The sequence below is a fragment of the Muscardinus avellanarius genome, assembly GCF_963383645.1.
Source record: "Muscardinus avellanarius genome assembly, chromosome: 1".
NCBI lineage: Eukaryota > Metazoa > Chordata > Mammalia > Rodentia > Gliridae > Muscardinus > Muscardinus avellanarius.
The window spans coordinates 204,771,200-204,791,806 of NC_137786.1; the positions used below are offsets into that span (position 1 = coordinate 204,771,200).

General features: G+C 40.5%; 1 protein-coding gene across 1 annotated transcript in view; it reads right to left on the bottom strand.

Annotated features, from left to right (window-relative positions):
• DCDC1 (doublecortin domain containing 1) overlaps positions 1 to 20,607 on the bottom strand; it is a gene marked incomplete at both ends in the record, with an annotated part of 459,856 nt that overhangs the window by 59,947 nt on the left and 379,302 nt on the right. The window contains 6 exons of the mRNA XM_080690535.1: positions 357 to 450; positions 6,861 to 7,061; positions 8,150 to 8,308; positions 13,700 to 13,853; positions 15,949 to 16,084; positions 18,614 to 18,713. Coding sequence (XP_080546661.1) covers positions 357 to 450; positions 6,861 to 7,061; positions 8,150 to 8,308; positions 13,700 to 13,853; positions 15,949 to 16,084; positions 18,614 to 18,713 — 844 coding nt within the window. The remainder of the gene's footprint in view (positions 1 to 356; positions 451 to 6,860; positions 7,062 to 8,149; positions 8,309 to 13,699; positions 13,854 to 15,948; positions 16,085 to 18,613; positions 18,714 to 20,607) is intronic.

Genomic DNA, 20,607 nt, shown 5'->3' on the forward strand with positions numbered 1-20,607 from the left:
AAGTAACACTGATGAGCTCCTGTCCTCTAACATAACCTCCCTGATCAGGTTTTCTCCCTGCAGTAACCAAGTAAGGGGCCTTGTATCTGTCCTGGAGGATGGAATTTAGGGGCATCTAACAGCCATTCACTTGACCGCATCCACAACCAGACTGTAAGTAACATGAATTCGGATGAAGGAGCAATTTTTCTTGCTTGCCATTAAATTTGATCTCAGTAACTAGCATAGTTCCTGACATGCAGCAAGCCCGCAATCACCACCTGTTGGATTAAATTAAGAGATAGATGAACATGCACAAATTGAAATCTAAGCAGAGTGTGATAACTATTTGAACAGTGGCACTCAAGACAGCTTACCTGGACAATGACTGGGTAGCCGTGGGCTTCATTTCTAGGCTTGGTCATAGACACTGCCAACACGAGGTCGGGGTTACTCACCAAGTGAAAAGACCTGGAAAAGACAGGGTTGGTCGCATTACAAAGCAGCACGACCAGTTGGCTCTCCTCCTGTGCCACACACACATACAGCGGTGCCTCTCAGCTCCGCGCATGCCCTGTGATGACAGAGGTGGATGCTTGTTTCTCCTCAGTGTAAGCTTGGCGTTAGGCTTTCTCGGTGGAGAGTGCCAGAAGAAGGTACAAGAACGGACTCTTCCTCTCTTTCTGGCTGCCTCGTGGGATCAGCTCGTAGGAGTGAAGGGAGCCATTGGCATCTCTCCAGCCAGGTGCCCAGAACACACAGCCTTGGTGCCCTCGTGGCCCCAGCCTGCTCGGTGACTTCCTGCCCCCACCCTGCTGTACCTGCATGGCTCTTCGCTTTGCATGCCAGGATGCCCGGATACCAGCTGCTCTCATACAAGTTCTGCTTGCCCAGAAACCACAGACTTATTCTGGCCAGGCACACCAGTAAAAATTTCCCTGTCATCTAGTGGATGGACACCATACTATCCACCCTTTACAGTGAGATCTGAACCCCATCCTTGGGGAGGGGTTCCCTATTCCAAGTCCATCCTTTCTCAAATATTCTCCCTTAACCCAGAGTAAAAAAACGCTATCTCTGTATCTACAATTTTATTAAGCTAAGCTACTAAGTTTGTGTCTGAGGTTTTATCTCACTTTTTATTGAAGAGGCACCTAATAGAAGAATGTTAAGTATACTATGTCTTCTCAAATTTATATAATATTATAGCTATGTAGAGAAGATATATAGATATATTATTCTAGGACTGAGGGAGAATAGTACTATATAAAATATTATACATTTTATACACACCAACTTGCTGCTTGGGCAAAATATGGAATATAAAAAGGCTGTAGTTAGTATAAATAGCATTTCTTTTTTTTTTTTCAGGTCTGGGGATGAAACCCAGGGGCATTTGACCTCCAAGCTACAACCCCTGCCCTATTTTTTTTTATTCTGAAACCGGGTCTCACTGAGTTGCAGAGGGCCTCACTAAGTAGCTGAGGCTGTCCGCGAACCACGATCCTCCAGGTCTCAGCCTCCCGAATGCTGGGATTACAAGCATATAAATAGCATTTCTACAAGTTTCTGGTACACGGTATCTAGCCCACATTTCTTCAGCTCTCACAAGCTTATTAGAGCAAATGCATATCAATATCCAATATAATATTTCATACAGACTATGTAACAGTTAGTGTTTTATTGTAGCTTAGTAATTCTTGATATTCTACTTTCCCTATTTAAATCACTTTGTGGTTTCTATGTCTAGATCAGAGCTGGACTGTCATCCTTCCTTTGTGTCTTATCATTATTGAGAAGCAGTGAGAATGGTTAAGTGGATCCTAGAGCACTCCCTGGGTTTGAATCCTGGCCCCACCTCTTAGTAGATGTGTGGCTCTGTTTAACAACTTTTGGCCTCAGTTTCTTTGTCTATAAGTGGAATAATCATTCATAAAGCGGGGATTAAATAAGACAATGCATGGTGGTGCACAGCTGCCATCCCAGTACTTGGAAGTCTGAGACAGGAGGATCTCAGATTTGAAGCTAGCCTCAGGAACTTAGCAAGGCTCTGTTTGCAAATAAAAAATAAAGCAGGGCTAAGAGTGACACTCAGAGGTAGAATGCCCCTGGGTTCAAGCCTCAGCACCAAAACAAAACAAAATAAATGATTCAATGCATATAAAATGCATAGAATATTATAAGGTGTATAACATGTAATATTAACTACTATTATTAATAGTTGTGACTCTTTTATATTTTCCCATAAATTATTTCTTCCAAAGGCCTTTTTCTAAAAGTCCAAGGTATTTGTTGAATTTTAAAAGCTAACATAAAGCCGTTTTAACTGAAAGAACAAAATAAAAATTATTGAGCTAAAAATCTTCCAAGTCATTTCTTTGCATCACTTAAAACAAAAAAAAAACAAATATTCGAGGTTTTTGTCTATAGTAAAAAAAAATCAGTTCTTTATTTCCACCAATATGGTTATATTAGAGACCAGTGGTGACATTCCTGCCATGAAAAATCTAACTAACCCTGAGTACAAAACTTAATGATGTAGGAATAAGCAAAAGAAAGAAAGGTGGGGAAGAATCCATTATAAGAGTTATATTTTTTCTTTGAAGACTTAAGTTCTGATAGTTAATTCTAATTTCTGAACATAAAACAATTGATTCTCACAGTAAAACTTATAGTAGAGCTTTAAAAATCACTTGCTATTCAACCTCAGCTCTTTCTATTTTTTATTTTATTTTATTATTTGTACCAGGGATTAAACCCAGGAGCATTCTACCTCCAAGCTAAATCCTCGGCTCTATTTTTTTTTTCTTTTTTTATGTTGAAACAGGTTCTCACTAAGTGAGAGCCTCACTAAGTTGCTGAGGCTGGCCTTGAACCTGTAATATTTCTGTCTCAGCCTCCCAAGTACTAAAAGTACAGTTATGTACCACCATGCCCAGTTTTACATATGGTTTATCTGTGGTTTAGTTTAGTCTAACTAAATTATGGAGGCTGGTCTCAAACCTGTGATCCTCCTGTCTCTGCCTCCCAAGTACTGAGATCGCAGGTGTGTGCTACCACTCCCGGCCAGAATATTCAGTTTTTTGAAATAGGTTGTTAGCACTTATTAAGACTGGGTTCTTCAAGAGAGCCTAGAGTTCTGTTTTGTTCATCTCTGTCGCCTCAGAATGTCGCAGAGTTTGCGACTTACATTTTTATTGGCCCTAAGTAATATTATTCAAATAAACAAATGATGGTGCATTTCCTGAAACGACCCACTGAAGTGTCAAGACTAGCTACCTGTCTGTGTTACTCTGCATTGTCAAACTGACCGAAGCATGGAACACGAAGGCGCTGTGACTCGGTGTGCATTGAGATGATTGATAAGGGATGGCCGACTGGGGGAAACCCACCCTCAATGTGGGCGGCACGGTTCTGACAGGCTCCGGCCCGGATGAAAGAAGGAGAAAGCCGCGTGGAGGCAGCGCGGTTCTTCCTGAAGGAAGCGTGTCTGCTCTCGTCTGAGATACTGGTCTTTAGCTCTTCGAACTAGACCTTCACCATCATTTCTCTGGAGACTTTCCTGGCCTTTCTCTCTTGGGCTGGGACTGAATTAGTGGTTGCTCCAATTCTGAGACTCCAGCTCCTGGACCACGTGACCAGCTGCTGGTTCCTCCAGTTCTCCTAGTGCAGTTGGAAACCTGGGGCTACATTGCTTTGGACTGTAAGCCGATTTGATAAATCCCCTTTTACCATATAACTGTCCTGTGAGTTCTGGTATGCTAGTGGACCTGACCAATACGCTAGCCCTACGATTTTGCTACCTAGAAGAGATGCAATTGCTTCTCCCATGCTTTGATGGCATCCTCAGCCATTATGATGCTGGCTTTTCTTTTTCTTTTTGAACAGTACTGTTGGCTGGCACTTTCCTGCAACAGATGAGTGCTTGCGCTCTGTAGGAAATCCAAGCTTATACATTTCTGCACAAAGCCCCCTGGATGCCAAATAGCAAGGTGGAAACACTGATCTTGGCAATATCCAACATGCTTCCAAAGCCTCCTTCATTAGTAACCAGTGGCGTGAGCGCACACAGGTCACGCAATCTCCTTGAGCCTCAGCTTACCTTGTTTTGTAATCAGGCAACTAAGACCCAAAGATCTCTTTCCACTCTAGACTCCATTGCACTGAGTTTTCTACTCTACAAGTCTAAGTCCTGTTTTGTCCCTGAAAACTTTCTCGTATTTCCTTTCAGAGATCAAATGACTAATTCAGATGATGCCACAGTTGCAAATAAGAGAAAGATGCCAGATAATCTGAACAGTTGACCAGATAACTCTTCTGTGTGGCTGGAGACCAAGTGGGCGAGTACCCTACGACTGCTTCCCAGGGTCTTCTCACTCATCTCTGGCACAGCCAGCCTAGACCATGCCCTGTGCCAGAGAGGGTAGAGCATTGGTGACAGTCTCTTAGACTATCAGAATTCCCACATCTATCCTGCTCTACTCTTCTCTCTGGACTGTAACTTCCTGTTCTTTCTTTTTTCTTTTTTTAACTTTTCTCTTTGTGTGTGCATGTTACTGGAAAAACGAACTCAGGGGCAGTCTATATCTGAGCTATACCTTTAGCTCCTTTTATTTCTTTTTAATTTGAAAAAGGGTCTCCCTAAGTTGCTAAGGGACTCACTAAATTGCTGAGGTTGGCCTCAAACCTGTTATCCTCCTGGCACAGCCTCCCAAGTACTGGTATGACAGGAGTGCGCCACCACGCTCAGCTATCTCTAAGATTAATGAGAGATCCATCAATATTGACATCTTCCTCCCACGAGCTGTTCCTCTCTTTGGTAGATTCATATGGGAAGGCCTCAACATGACAAAGCTACAGAGTGTGCTGGAAAGCAGAAGGAGATTGGGAATGACTTTTTGTTACCTGTGGTTACATTTTCCAAAGCAGTGCTGCTCTTGGCCCCACAGCTCACAGTTCTAGGCAAATTTCTCTTTCTGTTTTTCCCTTGAGTACCTTCCCCTCCTCTGCTTTCTTCATAGCACTCAGAAAAATGAATGTCAAAAACCAATGACAAACACTGAACAGGACTCAGAACTAGAGATCTCTCCCCATGACCAAGGATTCCCCGGGCCAAACTCACCATGCTTGGCTTTCTCTTGCCTTAGAGTCACATGGCTCAGAACCCTCGCCTTCCCACCTGAAGTCATCAGCTGTGCCCAAATCCCAATTTATACTCAATCAGGGACCTATTTCTGCTTCTACTATAATACAGAAAGCTGAGGTACTAAGATGAGGTATTGATAAATACAACAGAGTTGGGGTAGCACTATTTCTTCTGTCCTTTGCCAGCACACCAGCACCTAAACCATGGCCTTCAGCATCCCTCTGCAACTACGAATGAAGCCAAAGCGCTCAAAACTCCAAAATTTCCCTCAAAACACTGATTCATAAGCCTGTACACTGCAGGTCTTTTGAGTATCTAGTGAAAATCATGGCTCTTTACCAGAAAGAAAAATTTTTCACAGCTGTACAAATAGACATTTTCTATAATATTTCAAGAGAATTGAGAGGCTCCTGAAGCTCCATCATATAACACTAATCATAAAATTAGAAACAAAACAATCTAAAAAACAGGGAGTTGTTTTTCTTGTTAAAGAAATGGTCAAATGCACAAAAACAGAGATAAATGTGTGGACCTAACAACTATCAGCATTCGACTATCCTTTTTATATTCAATTCATCTCAACTTTTTAAGTTTTTGTTTTGGCAACAATAAATAAATCGCAAATATCTTGCAACTTAATCTTGAAGTACTATACTGTGTATCCAATTAACCAGGACTGACTGACCTTTCTTCCTTCCTTCTTCCTTCCTTTTTTTCTTCTTTCTTTCAGATTGAACCTAGGAGCAATCTGCCTATGATATACACCCCAGTCCCATATTATTTTTATTTTTTGAAATAGGGTCTCACTAAATTGCTCACCGTTTCTCTAAGTTGCTGAGACTGGTCTCAAACCTGTGATCCTCCTGTCTCACCCTCCCAAGTACTAGGATTATAGGTGTGTGCCATTAATTCCAGCTTTCTTTATTTTTTAACATAATCATTAAATCATTAAATCCAATACAATTAATAATATTTTCTTAATATCATCAAGTTGCCAAACTGTTTTAGATTTCTGTTGATTAAAAAAAAAAAAAACACTATTTGGCCGGGCATGGTGGCACATGCTTGTAATCCCCACGCTTGAAAGGCGGAGACAGGCCGATCGCACAGGTTCAAAGCCAGCCTCACTGGCTTAAGAAACCCTGTTTCCAAATAAAATATAAAATAGGTCTGGGAGTGTAGCCCAGAGGTAGAAGGGTTCCATCCCCAGTACCACCAAAAAATAAATTAATTAATTAAAAACCCACCATTTGAAAGTAGTTGCTTTGAATCTGGATTCAAGGCTAGACATTGAATTAAGTTGATATGTTTACTAATGTAAGAATAGGTTTTAACTGTATAATTAGAAGACATATAAGTTGGTTATTCTACGAAGGAAGAATAGGTAGGGAAGGCATGTGTGTGGGGAGGGACAAGGATTGAGTTAATAAAAAGTGCCAAAAAATTTAAAATGGGTACTATTAGAATTCTTATTTGGTTGCTTCATATTATAAATTAGATGAGAGTCTAGCCTCCAGCCCAGTGTAAAACTATGTACCCAATAGATCACATTGAACATTTCTTATCAGACTGTGATGCAGCTTATCTCACATTTATAGTGCTCTGTCTTCTTTGGCTAGGATAAAGAATTACCAGCTAAGTTAAGTTCTCAAGTATATTCCTACTTGCTCTGTGGAGACCTCTTGGGCTCCTATTCACCTTTTGATATATTAACACTCAAGTGTAATGGGTTTACCTGCTGTCTTCCTTGTGTATCCAGCGTTGATGACTATCATCAGACTTCTTTTCTACCAAAACCACCTCCATGCCTGAACGGGGGTTGGGACCTTGTAACCCCACGACTAGCTGAGGAGCAGCGTGGCTTATAATTTGCCCATCTCTGTATTCAAACTGCTGATGGTAAACCTTCGGCAATTTCCTCCACTTTGGAGAATGGCTGAGATAAAGAAAATCATGTCAGTAGTAAAGCCTCCTGTGTACTTGATACACTGGAGATCGTAGGTTCCCACTGTGAACCGAGTTAACCTTGCAATGGCAAACATTTCACAGGGCAGCAGTGAATGCTATCAGGGTTGCACTTCTATGCTGACATAAAAAGAATTCTGAGTTTATTTTGTAACAAATAAATGTTTATCAAAGAGAACACTTGAGAAATTTATCATGAAATTTTTTAAAAAGTAGAAGGGGCATGTGGAATAAAAACAGAGAAATAAAGGAGCTCTATTCAGATTAGGACAATTTCTATAAAGATACAGGTTCTGGTATCCTGGCAAACAGGATGCCAATCTCTACATCTTGTAGTCTTCCCCAACAACTCACAGATAATCATAACATAAAATAATGATACATTATACACTAATAGATTAATTTAAAAGAATCTTTTACTTAAGGATCTTAAAGCACTAAGCATATTTGTTAAACATGATAAATATCATAGTGCACTGGTAATTAAACTAAACAACTGTATTAAGCCTCTACTATATGCATGGCTTAATGTTAACTATTAAAAGTGCCCAAGCCACTTAACTTACATATTCCAGTAACTGCTATAATGTTAATAAGCAAATGTCTAAAGCTTATGAAATTATACAAAGTACTCTCATTTCCTGTAATTTTATTGGATGTTGACTGGAAAAAAATAGAATTAAAAAAGAAGAAATTGCCCTTTGCTACTTTCTTAAGGACATCAGGACATCTCACTGCTTATTCATAAGTTCACCCACACATTGATTTGGCAAATAGATAGGGTCTATCCTAAGTTCTCAGGAGGCAAAGGTAGATGAGGTGGTTGAAATTACATTGTACTATAGAAAATGAATTAAAGGCGAGAGAACCTTCCCATAGCACTTTCAAATACTTATGATTAGAAATATACGACAAAAGATGTGCCTGTTGGCATAACAATGGCTAACCACAAAAACAAACAAGCAGAAAAGCAACCGAATAAAACCACTCAGAAATGGGCTTGTCTAAAGGCCTTAAAGCCAAGAGAGCCCTCTAGGAGAAATTCTCTTCAGCTTTTACCTGTGTTTCCTTTGTGGGTTCACATTTTCAAAGAGTTCTTCTTCCACTTGCTTTGGAAAACTGACATCCTCATCCAAGTCCCATGAATCGCCCTGCCAGGCATACCTGAGAAGTGTGTGACAAGCCTCCATTCGGAGATGGGCTCTCGTATGAGAATCTCTATCAAAGTTCAGAAGCAAACATGAGTGTAAGAATTCTGATATGTGCTCACAGAGTTTTCTCTGGGGAATCGTGGATTGCAGCCCATAGGATATTGGTAGATCTCTAAATCAGATTTCCATAAGGATATCTCAGAGTAGAAATCCACATTTTACTAAGCCATAATTTAGATCTTTTAATATAAGGCTACAGATAAAATCCCTCAATCACATAATAAACATTATTCATCTTTGTTAATTTATGCAGAAAAATAGAGTCACATATTATACTTCAAAATTTAGGAAGATTAAGACTATTCAGTAGTTCGCGGAATTCATAATTAACATGTTATGCCAGGTGTGGTGGCGCACGCTTGTAATCCCAGCATTCGGGAGGCTGAGACTGGAGGATCACGGTTTCCAGACAGCCTCAGCTACTTAGGCCCTCCGGAACTTAGTGAGACCCTGTTTCAAAATAAAGAATAAAAAATAGGGTAAGGGGTATAGCTCGGAGGTCAAATGCCTCTAGGTTCCATCCCCAGACCCACGATAAGTAAGTAAGTAAGTAAGTAAATAAATAAATAAATAAATAAATAAATAAACAACATGTTATGAGACTCCTCCTGCCTATCCCCTAAGTGGGTCATAATTTTGTTTAGAACAGGACAGTCTACATTACAGAGTTCCATATAATATACTCAAAGACAATGTGAAGTTTTTGTGTGTGTGTGGTGGTGGGGATTGAACCCTGGAGCATTCTAAAGGACAGAGGACCTCACTAAGAAGCTGAGGCTGGACATAAACCTGTGATCCTCCTGTCTCAGCCTCCCAAGTACTGGGATTACAAGCATGCACCACCATATCTGGCTTGAAGGAATCTTTTTATTTTTTTATTTTTTGATACTGGGGAGGGAACCCAAGGGCATTCTACCTTCGAGTTACATGCTCAGTCCTATTTTTATTCTTTATTTTGAAACAGGGTCTCACTGAGTTGCAAAGGGCCTCACAAAGTAGCTGAGGCTGTGCTGGAACCACGATCCTCCTGTCTCAGCCTCCCAAATGCTGGGATTGCAAGTTTGCACTACTATGCCCGGCTTGAAGAAATCTTAATTTCTCTTCAATAGAGAAATTTGGAGAGTCTCAAATAGCATCTGCACATATGTGTCAGCTTTTAATAGAGAATAATATGTTAAAATATTAGGATAAAAAGTCATAGTATGAAAGCGAGCCAGCCTTTCAGCTTATTATTAAGACAACGACATGAATGGGAGCAGTAGCCATGAGACAGATCCATATACATTAAGTTTTAGGCCACTGTTTAGAGCATATTTGCTTTGAGTGGGGTCATGACACTGCGCGAGGACTGATCAGCTGAAGGCCGAATAAATACGCAGGCAGAGAAGCAAACATATTTCAGCTCTCTCAATATGCAGACTTGTAAACAGTTGTCTGGGGCCAACGGTGATCACCAAGGTGCTAGTGATCATTTGATATAACTGCAGGCATTACCGAGTTACCAAAATCTTCAGGGACAATTCTCCTGTTGGTAAATGCAGCAGCAAAACTGCACAACTGCGCGCGGCGGCTGTGAAACTGTCGGGTAATGACCACAGCGCATGCGGCTTTTCAAGGCCACATCTTCCTAACAGCTGAAAAACAGCAGCGCCATCTTGTGCTGAAAATGAAAACCACAGCCTTCCCACCATCTCCATTTCTTAAAGGAACTGAGGCGGAGGGGATGTCATTCTTAATTCTAACAAAGTTAACAAGGGGTAGACACTATACTCAAGTGTTTAATTGTCTTACCTAAATTATTTGGAGCTTCTTGGCAAATGAAGCATAATCAAGTCAATTTTTGATCATTTATTTAATTAATTTTTGTGGTACTGAACCCAGGGACATTCTACTTCTGAGCTACACCCCAACCCTATTTTTTATTCTTGATTATTATAATTTTTTTTGGTGGTACTGGGGTTCCTGGAAGCCCTTCTACCTCTGGGCTACACTCCCAGACCTATTTTTATATTTTTATTTGGGAACAGGGTCTCTTAAGCCAGCGCGGCTGGCGTCGAACCTGCGCGATCCTCCTGTCTCCGCCTCCCAAGAGTGGGGATTACAAGCATGTGCCACCACACCCAGCTTTATTCTTTATTTTGAAACGGGTTCTAAGTTGCTGATAGCCTCACTAAGTAGCTGAGGCTGGCTGCGAACCTGCGATCCTCCTGTCTCCCCCTCCCAAGTACTAGGATTAAAAGTGTGTGCTACCATACCCAGCTAGAACAGTCCATTTTTAAATACACCTTGTCTTATTACTTAACCCATGTTTTCACTCACTTATTCATAGAACTAATCACTCATTAATTATGTATTCCTTTAACCGAGATCTATTACACATCTATTGTATGCTGGGCCCAGAATTCTAATTGTTGGTGATACAGTAATGAACAAAATAGGTAAGTTCTCAGGCTCAAAGAGCTTACATGATGGGGGAAAGAGAGACAATAGACAAGTAGATGAATAAATAAACAAAAGCTGTAAGTGAAATAACATAGAATATTACAATGGAAATACACTGGGGAGGTGTGGAGTTTCCTTTAGTACTAAGTCAGAGAAAGCATCTCTGAGAATCAATGTTTTGATTGAGGCCTGGACAGTGGGAAAGACCCAGCTATGTGTGGATCTGGAGGGAAAGCACTTTGGGCAGCGAGAAAAATGAATGAAAAGACTTTAAATTGAGAACAAAACAAAGACTTGGGTGTGGCAGGTGTATAGTGCGTGAGGAAAACTGTGGTGCTGGATGAGGTGAGAGGGTGGGCAGGGTCTGATCCTGAATGTGATGAGGAAATGGGGATGTCTTCCCTAATCTCTGTCCTAAGTCTTTTTATTTTTTTTTACTTTTTACAAAGCATCAGTGTAGAGATGAGTACTCCCAGAGTTTCTTTCCCATTTTGTTTTTTATGATTTTTACCAGACATTCTATATAGAAGCCAGTGATCAGAAAGTTCCTTCTAGAATAAAGTTTACACTTCTGGATTTCTGGATGTCCTCCTTAATCATCCTAGGTCTCAAATATGCAAAAACTTCCAAACAACCATATTAAGGGATTCTGGGTAATCTCACAGTGACTTTCTAATGGAAGATAACGTCCTCAGAAATGGCTCAAAGAAGTTGAAAGTTAGCCTGGAGGAGAGAGAACCTGATATGCAAATAAATAAGGGCCTAAGGACAGTTTGGTAGAAGATGGAATAGAGTATGGTAAAACAGATCAAGTCATGAAATAGAGATATTCAAATTACTCAAGGTGGGCTGCCTTGTGGAAGAGTGATCTCCCAGCTCCTCGGTGTGTTCAGAAAGAGGCTCTAGCAAATTGGCCTTCCTGGAATGTTTCGGAGAGGCTGGCATTGGGTTCTGAGTGGACTCCATCACTCTTTCCGGCAAGGACTCCGGACCTTGATAAAATCACTGATTCTGAACAACGAGGATCTTTGTTCTCAAAGATATTTCTTTCTTTTCCGTATTTTCTGATTTTTCCAAGTGCACACTAATAAGTCAGAGGCTACATTCTTTTTTTTTTCTTTTGTACTTGCCATAGGGAACTTTGAATTTTCAAATAAACTCCCTGTTCTCCATCTCAGTCATCTGCACGAGGAGAGTACCTGAGTGGTTCACTGTGATCTCTGGAATTACAATGCCATTGCCCACTGGGACCAGGTCTCTGGGCCTAGAATGAACTAAGCAGCCTGCCACCTAGGTTCTGTCTTTCTGACAATGGAAAGCACATAAAGAGTTTCAGTGACCTTCTCAGCTACTTGTCTTAGGAACACTGAGGGCATGGATAATACTGTTCAGGTTTTATATACCAGTTTGCTTTGTTAAGGGTCTTTGCAATAGGTAATAGCATGTCTTCCATCTCATTTTCTACTTAGATAACATATTCTTCAGAAGAAGAATAAAAGGGAATATTAGGAAAGTTTGTAGTCAATTCCCTGTCATAGAAGATGCCATATAGGACAAATTAATGATTTGAAAAGTGATTTTTGGTGCCTTTGTTAATTCAAAAAAATAAGAACAAATGAATCACTCATCAAAATTGGAGATTTGTTTCCTAAAAGAAAAGTTACTTTTCTTAAAATTCAGATCATTAAAATTAATAGAAACAGCCTCTCAACAAGTTTGTAACAATGATAAGTTAATTTGTACAATTGTTGCAATGGTAATTGACCCAGTGGTTTGAGTTTTATAATTTGGAAATACAATCAATCATCCCGTTATTCGTTTAGTAAATGATGAGTAAACCCAGCTACTCTGCTCTTTACAAAGCACATGCAATAGAGTCCTTGCCCTCAGTCAGTTCCCAGGCTGGAGGGGAGGACCACAGAGAGAACAGGGCTTGAGAAGTACATTGCTGCATATAATTGTTGCTGTAATTGACTCTGTGATACAGAGTCATTCTGCAGATGAATTCCAGGCAAGGAAGGGCACTTTGGGTGGAACAAAATTAAGATGTGGCTCAGAGATCTGTAACAGAGCATCAGTGGCATCTGCCACATTCAGGTGACAGTTTGTTGTTGCTGAGCTAGAGTTTGGAATTGGAAAGTAGAAAGTGGAAGTGTGTGTGGGGTGCAAATGATGGTCAGTGGCAGGCATGGGCGAGGGTCACAAGTGCTCAGAATTCCAGACTCATTTTTTTTCTGTCTGCAATAGCCATTGCAGAACCGTGTGGAAAGACTGTGTTTTAGATAGATAATTGTCCACAGATGGAACTTAGAGGTGACTTGGGAAGAGGAAATGATGGAGGTAGATGTCAATCAGAAAGCTATCTCCATGAGTCAGAATGATAACTGCATATTAACAGGCATCAAACTTGAACCTACGTTAGTTTCTTCAGTCAATGTTTATGAAAACAAAACATGATGAATTCCTCAAATGAATGTCTACAATGCTAAGATTCTATTCCTTTTCGTGTGTGTGGTACTAGGATTGGAACACAGGGGCATTTTACCCCCAAGCTACAAACCCAGCCCTATTTTTTTTTTATTCTTTATTTTGAAACCGGGTCTCACTGGGTTGCAAACGGCCTCGCTAAATAATAGCTGAGGCTGTCCTGGAACCGCAATCCTCCTGTCTCAGCCTCCCAAATGCTGAGATTGCAAGCATGTGCCACCACACCTGGCTTTCTATTCCTTTTTAAAAATAAGAACGTCATAACAATATTACAAAAAAGTAATGGTTGAACATTGAAGCCCCAGTTCTATGCTTTTACCAGAAAACTAATTAGTTGGTAGCCCTTCACCTGACATCAGTTTCACAAACATGGCATGGGCTCCCTGCATGGGCTCTGTACTGTTCTCAGGCTAATGAACTGAATTCAAAAGACAGCTCGGTAGCTTTTCTGGCCACACTGATTACTTACAGGATTTCCCCGGAAGCATTCTCGGTTTCTGCATGCTGCATTTGCTTTTCCTCTGGTCCTCTCCCTTGCTTCTCCTCGCCACAGATTTCTATAGGTTTATGCACAGCAAGCGTGCCTCCAGACACAATGTCACTTTGGACTTCTAAAACAAGAGCTGAGCAGAAACACACAGATTGCAAGGGCAGACTAGTTATGATCGCAGAGCACCAGGAGTTTGAAAAAACATGCTAAAATGAAAATGCAAAATAAAGTCCCGTCATTTTTGTCTATGCACACGCTTGTAATCCCTGCGCTTGGGAGGCGGAGACAGGAGGATCGTGCAGGTTTGAAGCCAGCTGCGCTGGCGTAAGAGACCCTGTTTCAGAAATATAAAATAGGTCTGGGAGTGTAGCCCGGAGGTAGAAGGGCTTCCAGGAACCCCAGTACCACCACAAAAAAATAAATAAATAAAATAAAAATAAAAATAAGAAGCTGGATTTCATTCAATTTAATGTTTGTAGACTCTTTTCTCTCTAGGCATTCTTAGTCAAAATTACCAGAAATAGGTCTTTCCAAAAATAAGTTAATTATCCTATACTATAGTCTAACTACTCCAGTGGGTTCCAGTATTTAGGTACCTGTGTGAGATCATCTAGACCATTCTCTGGATTTCAAACTCTTCAGTGGAAATCCCAGGGCCTTAAAAACACATGAAAGTTTTACTGAACAATGTTTAATATATGTGCTTAGGCGATGTTTTGAATTATATGAATTTAGTTTCTCTTCTTTTTTCTCTACTCAAGGGAACAAGGAAGAGCATAAGGAAATTGGAGATGCTACAAAAAGAAAGCATGGTCCAAAGAGAGTTTTTGACATTTCAACAGCATGTTGCCACAAGACAACAGCCACGTAATGTGGAACATACTGTCATGATTTATGATTCTCCCAGAAGCCTTTTGCTCCCAGTTAGCATATCAAGGGGTTGGCCTCAGTGCTGTCCTGAAGGAAAACAATTATATGTGGAGCTGAGGGGATTAGTGAGAAAGCCAGAAAATGAGAAAACCCTGCTTCTCACAACAGGCTTCGCTCTGGGTCTCTTAGTTGTCCAGGGAAACATGGAGGACACAGCCCAATGTACAGGACACTGTAACAAGGTCACCTCTCAAGTTGTCCTTACCACTTCAATCTAAGGCACAGCAATATAAATCCACATTAAAATTCTTTCTTTGCTCTCTCTCTCTCTCTCTCTCTCTCTCTCTCTCTCTCTCTTTCTTTCTTTCTTTCTTTCTTTCTTTCCTCTTTCTTACTTTCTGTGCTGGGATTGAAACCAAGGGTGTTCTACCTCTGAGCTATACCCGCAGCCATACTTTCTATTTTTATTTTGAAATAGGTTCTCACTAATTTGCCAAGCCTGGCCTCTAACCTGTGATCCTCTTGTCTCAGCCTCCTAGGTGCTGGGATTATAGGCATGCACCACCACATCCGGCCCAGATCTGCTTTCTGGGAGATGCAGCCGTGACCTAGAATTTGCAAAGGGTCTTGCTGGAGAGCTTCCCAGTAGTGGTTGCTAAGCAGAGGCGAGGTGGCAGAGACTGCCAAGAGTCTGCCTCGGAGTCACTGCCAAGCTTCAGAAAGGCTCAGAGGAACTAGATGTGAGCCTAAGGAAGGATAGTGGCACCACACACCCAAAGCTCTGTCTGGACCAGAAGAATGGGACACAAGTGCCCAGCCACCAACTTCAGACAGCAGAGTCCAGAAAGCAAGAGGATCTATAGCCCAAGACTTTTCTTTCATCCTAAAGAAGAACTACAGCGAAACTCTAGAGACTGAGAAATCCAAAAGTCCTCCTTAAAAAGACTAATTAAATCAATATATTAGGCAAAATTTAAGACTGACTGGACATTTTTTCTTTCTTGTTGGGAATGCATGAAATTTACAAAGCAACCATAGCTGCTAAAGAAAAAATTAGAGATTATTCATTGTTTGCACATCCAAATTGTAAACTATATAACATTATCAAATACATACATTTGTCTAAAGAGCTAAATAGCAAGATGCAGAGGTGAAATATAATATTTTTAAACACTTTGATTTTAATGTTAAAAATCCTCATCAGGTGTTTTATTTTGGTTGCATATATTAAGGTAAAATAATTCCATGGGCTGGGAATTAGTTCAGTAGTTGAGCGCTTGCCTAGCATGAGCAAGGCCTTTGGTTCAATCCATAGCACCACAAAAAGGAAAGGAAAAAAAAAGGGTTTTGATGCTTACCCTCTTCCTTACTTGTGCTGCAGAAGGTTTGAATTTTGGAAACATCAGATGCTAGATTCCTGAGAAAGATTTGTTTCTTTTGCTGAGCAACAAACAGGTCAGGATTGATCCACTGTTCTCCACATGAAACATACACCTATCAAAAAAAATGAGTCTCTGATCCTGTAGATAGTGGTTTGTAATGGCATTATTTGTAATAGCCAAAAACTAGAAATAATCAAAATAATTATAGTAAGTGAATGGTCAAGCTGGGTGCCATTGAACACTACTCAGTAATAAATTGAAACAAACTGTTGACAAAAGCAACAATTCTGATGGCTTTTAAGTGAGATCAGCCAAACACAGAAAGAGAAGGGACATATGTTTCCTCTAATATGCCCAAACGAGTGAGCATTGGGGATACCAGAGGGACTCCAGATAATGGAAGGGACATCTCAGCAAAGTTTGAATGGAAAATTAAGAGAGGAAGGAGGCTGAACTGGATTGATGAGCGGCTATTTCCAAATAGGTATAAAAGTATGAATATAGCAAGATTAGCCTGGGTATTAAGTATCGGGAGGGGGGAAGGGAAATGAGGGGGGAAGAAGGCACCAAACACAGATTAAATGTATAACATTTACTTTCAATAAAATAAATAAATAAAATGTACTACAAGGTTAAAAAAATAAACTAGGTTTAAAAAGTATTTTGTGCTATGTAACTCTTGTGAGTCTATAATAATTTTAAAATAAAAGGATTTTAAAATTATCTTTTTTAGGAAAGAAGGGAAAAATAGAAGGAAGGAAGGAAGGAAGGAAGGAAGGAAGGAAGGAAAGAAGGAAGGAAGGAAGGACTAAAATGTGGGTTGGCAAACTATGGCTATAGCCCAAATCTGGCCTGCTACTTGCTTTTGTGAATACATTTTCCTTGGTGCACAGCCCTGCCCACTCATTGACAGGTTGCCTATGGCTGACCTCATGCTACAGTAGCAGACCAAATGCTTCAGTAGAGGCCTTGTGGCCGACAGAACCCAAGATATTTATTATCTGGCCCTCTAAAGAAAAATTTTACAACCCCTGGCATAAATAAATTTGTAATTTAAACATCAGGATGTTAATGTGGATATTTCTGGATAGTGAGATTATGATTAAGACATTTTTCTTTTTAGTTTTTCTTGTATGCATTTCTTATATTCAGTATTCTTGTATTCAGTCCTTAACTGAATATAAATATTTTTAAAAATGAGAAAATATCATGATATGTTGAGAAATACTGAGGATGAAGAAAGAGAAGCCCAGTGCTGCCTTTTCACCATTACAAACTTTCTTCATATAAGGTCCCAGGGAAAACTTTCTTAATAATTTCCTTTTCTTGAACATTTCTCTTCTTGTCCTACCATGGATCTACTAAATTATACAACTGTTTGTGTTTCAGTCTTCCTGATAGCTGCTCAGAGAGCAATAGGCTACTATCTTGTGGACAGCTTCGCTCCTGGCTCCATTCCATTCTGTTACAACCACACCCCCTTCACCGTGGTAGCCTCACCTATACTTATCTTTAGATTAAAACTTCATTTTGTTGCTGTATGTTTTAATACAAACTACCTTAAAATATGTCTGAAAAACACAACAAACTATCAAGGCAGCACATATAAATAAAAACACTCAAAACAAACAAACAAGCAAAAAACTTGAAAATGATAGCATTAGGATTCAAGATAAGATCTGTCAGACTCCGAGACAACAGCCTCTCCACCCCATGTGCTGCCTCTGGTACTGGTTCTTGATACAGTAAAGGGGTCCTTATATTCAGAGCCGAGTCCAGTTTTTATAATATTATGCAAGCTTTGTTCTCTGTGCAAAGAATTTCAGGCATTGGTCAATGTAGATAACATTTTTTTCTAAGATTATGTCTCAAATTCATAAATGGGGGGGGGAAAGCTGGGCTGCTAAAATTCTTTCATTTCTCAGCTTTCTCTAGACACCCACATGGAGTACACGAAAAGCTAGATATAGGTATTGATTTTCCTGAAAATTGGCTTCATTATTTAGTAAGAAGTCATTATATAACTATTATTTTGTAGGCCTCAAAAAGAGTAGAGGAGCCAGGTAGGGTGGTGCACACTTGTAATTCCAGTACTTGGGAGGCTGAGACAGGAGGATCCCAGGTTCAAGGGCAGCCTCAGCAGGTAGTGAGACTCTCATCAACCTGAAAATAACCTGTTTCAAAATATGGCTGAGGTGTAGCTCAGAGGTAGAATGCCCTTGAGTTCAATCCCCAGTACCACACACACACACACACACACACACACACACACACACACAGATTAGAGGAGGATCTCTCCCTTTTAGAGTCAAAGACAGAAATCATCATTGGTTTATAACACGGTCTTCCCCAGTTTCTTCTTTCCATTTTAGATGGGGGACCATGAGAACACCCATCTTGAAGGGTAGTAATAAGTACTGAATGGGTTGACTCAGATATAGCCCTGAAAGCCAGGCCCGACACACAGGAAGTTCTCAACAATGCTAGTTACTAGTGTCACTTTCCCATGGTTGCTGAGTTAGGATGCTTTTAAGAGAAAATAAGAACATTAATACTGAGTCTCTGAAGTCTTTTAACTAGGGAGACTTCGGCAGTCGTCGTATTAACGTTAATATTTCCAGTTTCAGATCCACTCGTTTACCAGTTCATCTCTTTGCAGGTCCTTTAGGGCAAAGATTTCCTTCCCCTTTTCATTGAACAATCTCCGAGCCGCAGAAGGTAAATTTAAAATTTCAGTGCACCTGTAATAATAGACATAAAAATTGACCTTGCATAAGAAAGCTCCCAGCAGTGAAGAGCAAAGATAGAAGACATCCAGGCCTGAGTCATCGGTGGTGCTCTGTCTTCAGGGCTGTGAGCGGGGCTCCGGAGCCTTCAGGTCTGCTGGAGCTCAGCCCCCCTTTCCAAGTCGTGGCACTTGGCAAGTTTTTTATTTTTATTTCTTTTACTTAGTGATGCTTGACCACTGAGCCACATCCCCAGCCCTTATTTATTCTTTCTTTTGAGATAGGGCCCCATTGCATTTCCCGGGCTAGCCGCACACTTGTAATCTTCCTGAGTAGCTGCAATTACAGCCATGTGCCACCATGGCTGTAATCCTGGCCAAAAAATTATAAAATAATAATAATAATAATAATAATAATAATAATCTCTCTAAGCCTAAATTACTTATCTTCCAGGTTGTTGTGAGGCCTGCAGGTTGATTTTGAACAGTGCTTGGCACAGTGCCAAGCATAATCAGTAAATAGGTGGACACTTCAAAACTAACTCTCACTCCCCAGTGTGCCCACATCTTTCTTCATCTGAGCCTGTGGCTCGTGTCCCTCCTTCTACCTAAAATACTTTCTTCCTTCTTCTGTTGATGCTTTGCTCTTTCAACAAAGTGACCAAAGTTATATCTGTCAACAAGCAGTTCCTCCCTTTCCTAGAAGTGATCTTTAACTTACTTTGGAAATAAAAATTTCTAGCCTGATTACACTAAATATTGATCTTTTCCCCTAGGAAAGCCCTATGAGTATCGTGATGAATGACACAAGGGTTCCTCTGCTCCTTGGGGAGCTGCCTACCTAGTTACCAACTGACTGTATGATGCCCTTAGCACCTGGCCAGTGCACTGTCAGAGCACAGGGGGAAAACAATGGAGATAAGGAGATGATGTTTAGGCTGGGCTTTTTGTGTGTGTGTGTGTGTTTATGTTTTATTTGGAAACAGGGTCTCATTAAGTTGTTGAGAGCCTCACTAAGTAGCTGAGGCTGGCTTCGAACCTGTGTGATGCTCCTGTCTCAGCCTCCCAAGCATGGGGATTACAAGTGTGTGCCACCACACTCGACTTTCAGCTGGGCTTTAAAAGATGAACAGGAGTTTATGGAGAATGGGGCAGGCTAGAGCTGAGAAAACGGGCAGGAAAAGGGGCTAGGTGAAGCTGGAAAAGAAAATAAAAACAATTTGAAAGCACTCAGGATTCCAAATTAATTAACCTGGCTTCTACCTCATACAAAGCAAGGTCACTAAAGGCATTGTAAGCTTGCAATATTATCAAAACTGGTTGTCTGTGTAGGGAGGTGGGGATACTGGGAATTGAGCCCAGGACCATTCTATCTCTGAGTGACACCCCCACCCCTGTTTTACATTTGTATTTTAAAACTGTCTCACTAAGTTGCTAAGGGTCTAAGTTGCTAAGGCCAGCCTTGAACCTGCAATCCTTCTGTCTCTACATCTCAAGTACTGGAATTACAGGAATATGCCACCACACCCTGGCCAGATCCTCTTTCTAGGAAGTTAACTGTCAGAAAATTGGAAAAATATACTTATGGTGGAAGAGACTGGGCTTTATATAATAAAGCCTGGCTTTATATAATAAATGGTGGAAGAGACTGGCTTTATATAATAAAGCCAGCTTATGATAGAGGCAGAGGTGGAATTGTGGGGAAGAAGAAGTAGAGCTGAAGGAGAGAGTGTTTCAACCTTTCCTGAAGAATACTCTTATGATGATCCTGCCTTTGGAGGATGGAAAGTGAAAAGTTCTTGCTAAATATATTTGAGGCTAGAATGTACTGTTTAAAACCAGTGAATTAGAGGTCACTTTTACACTTATCAGCAAGACTCAGCTGTATGAAGACTATTTCTAAATTTTAT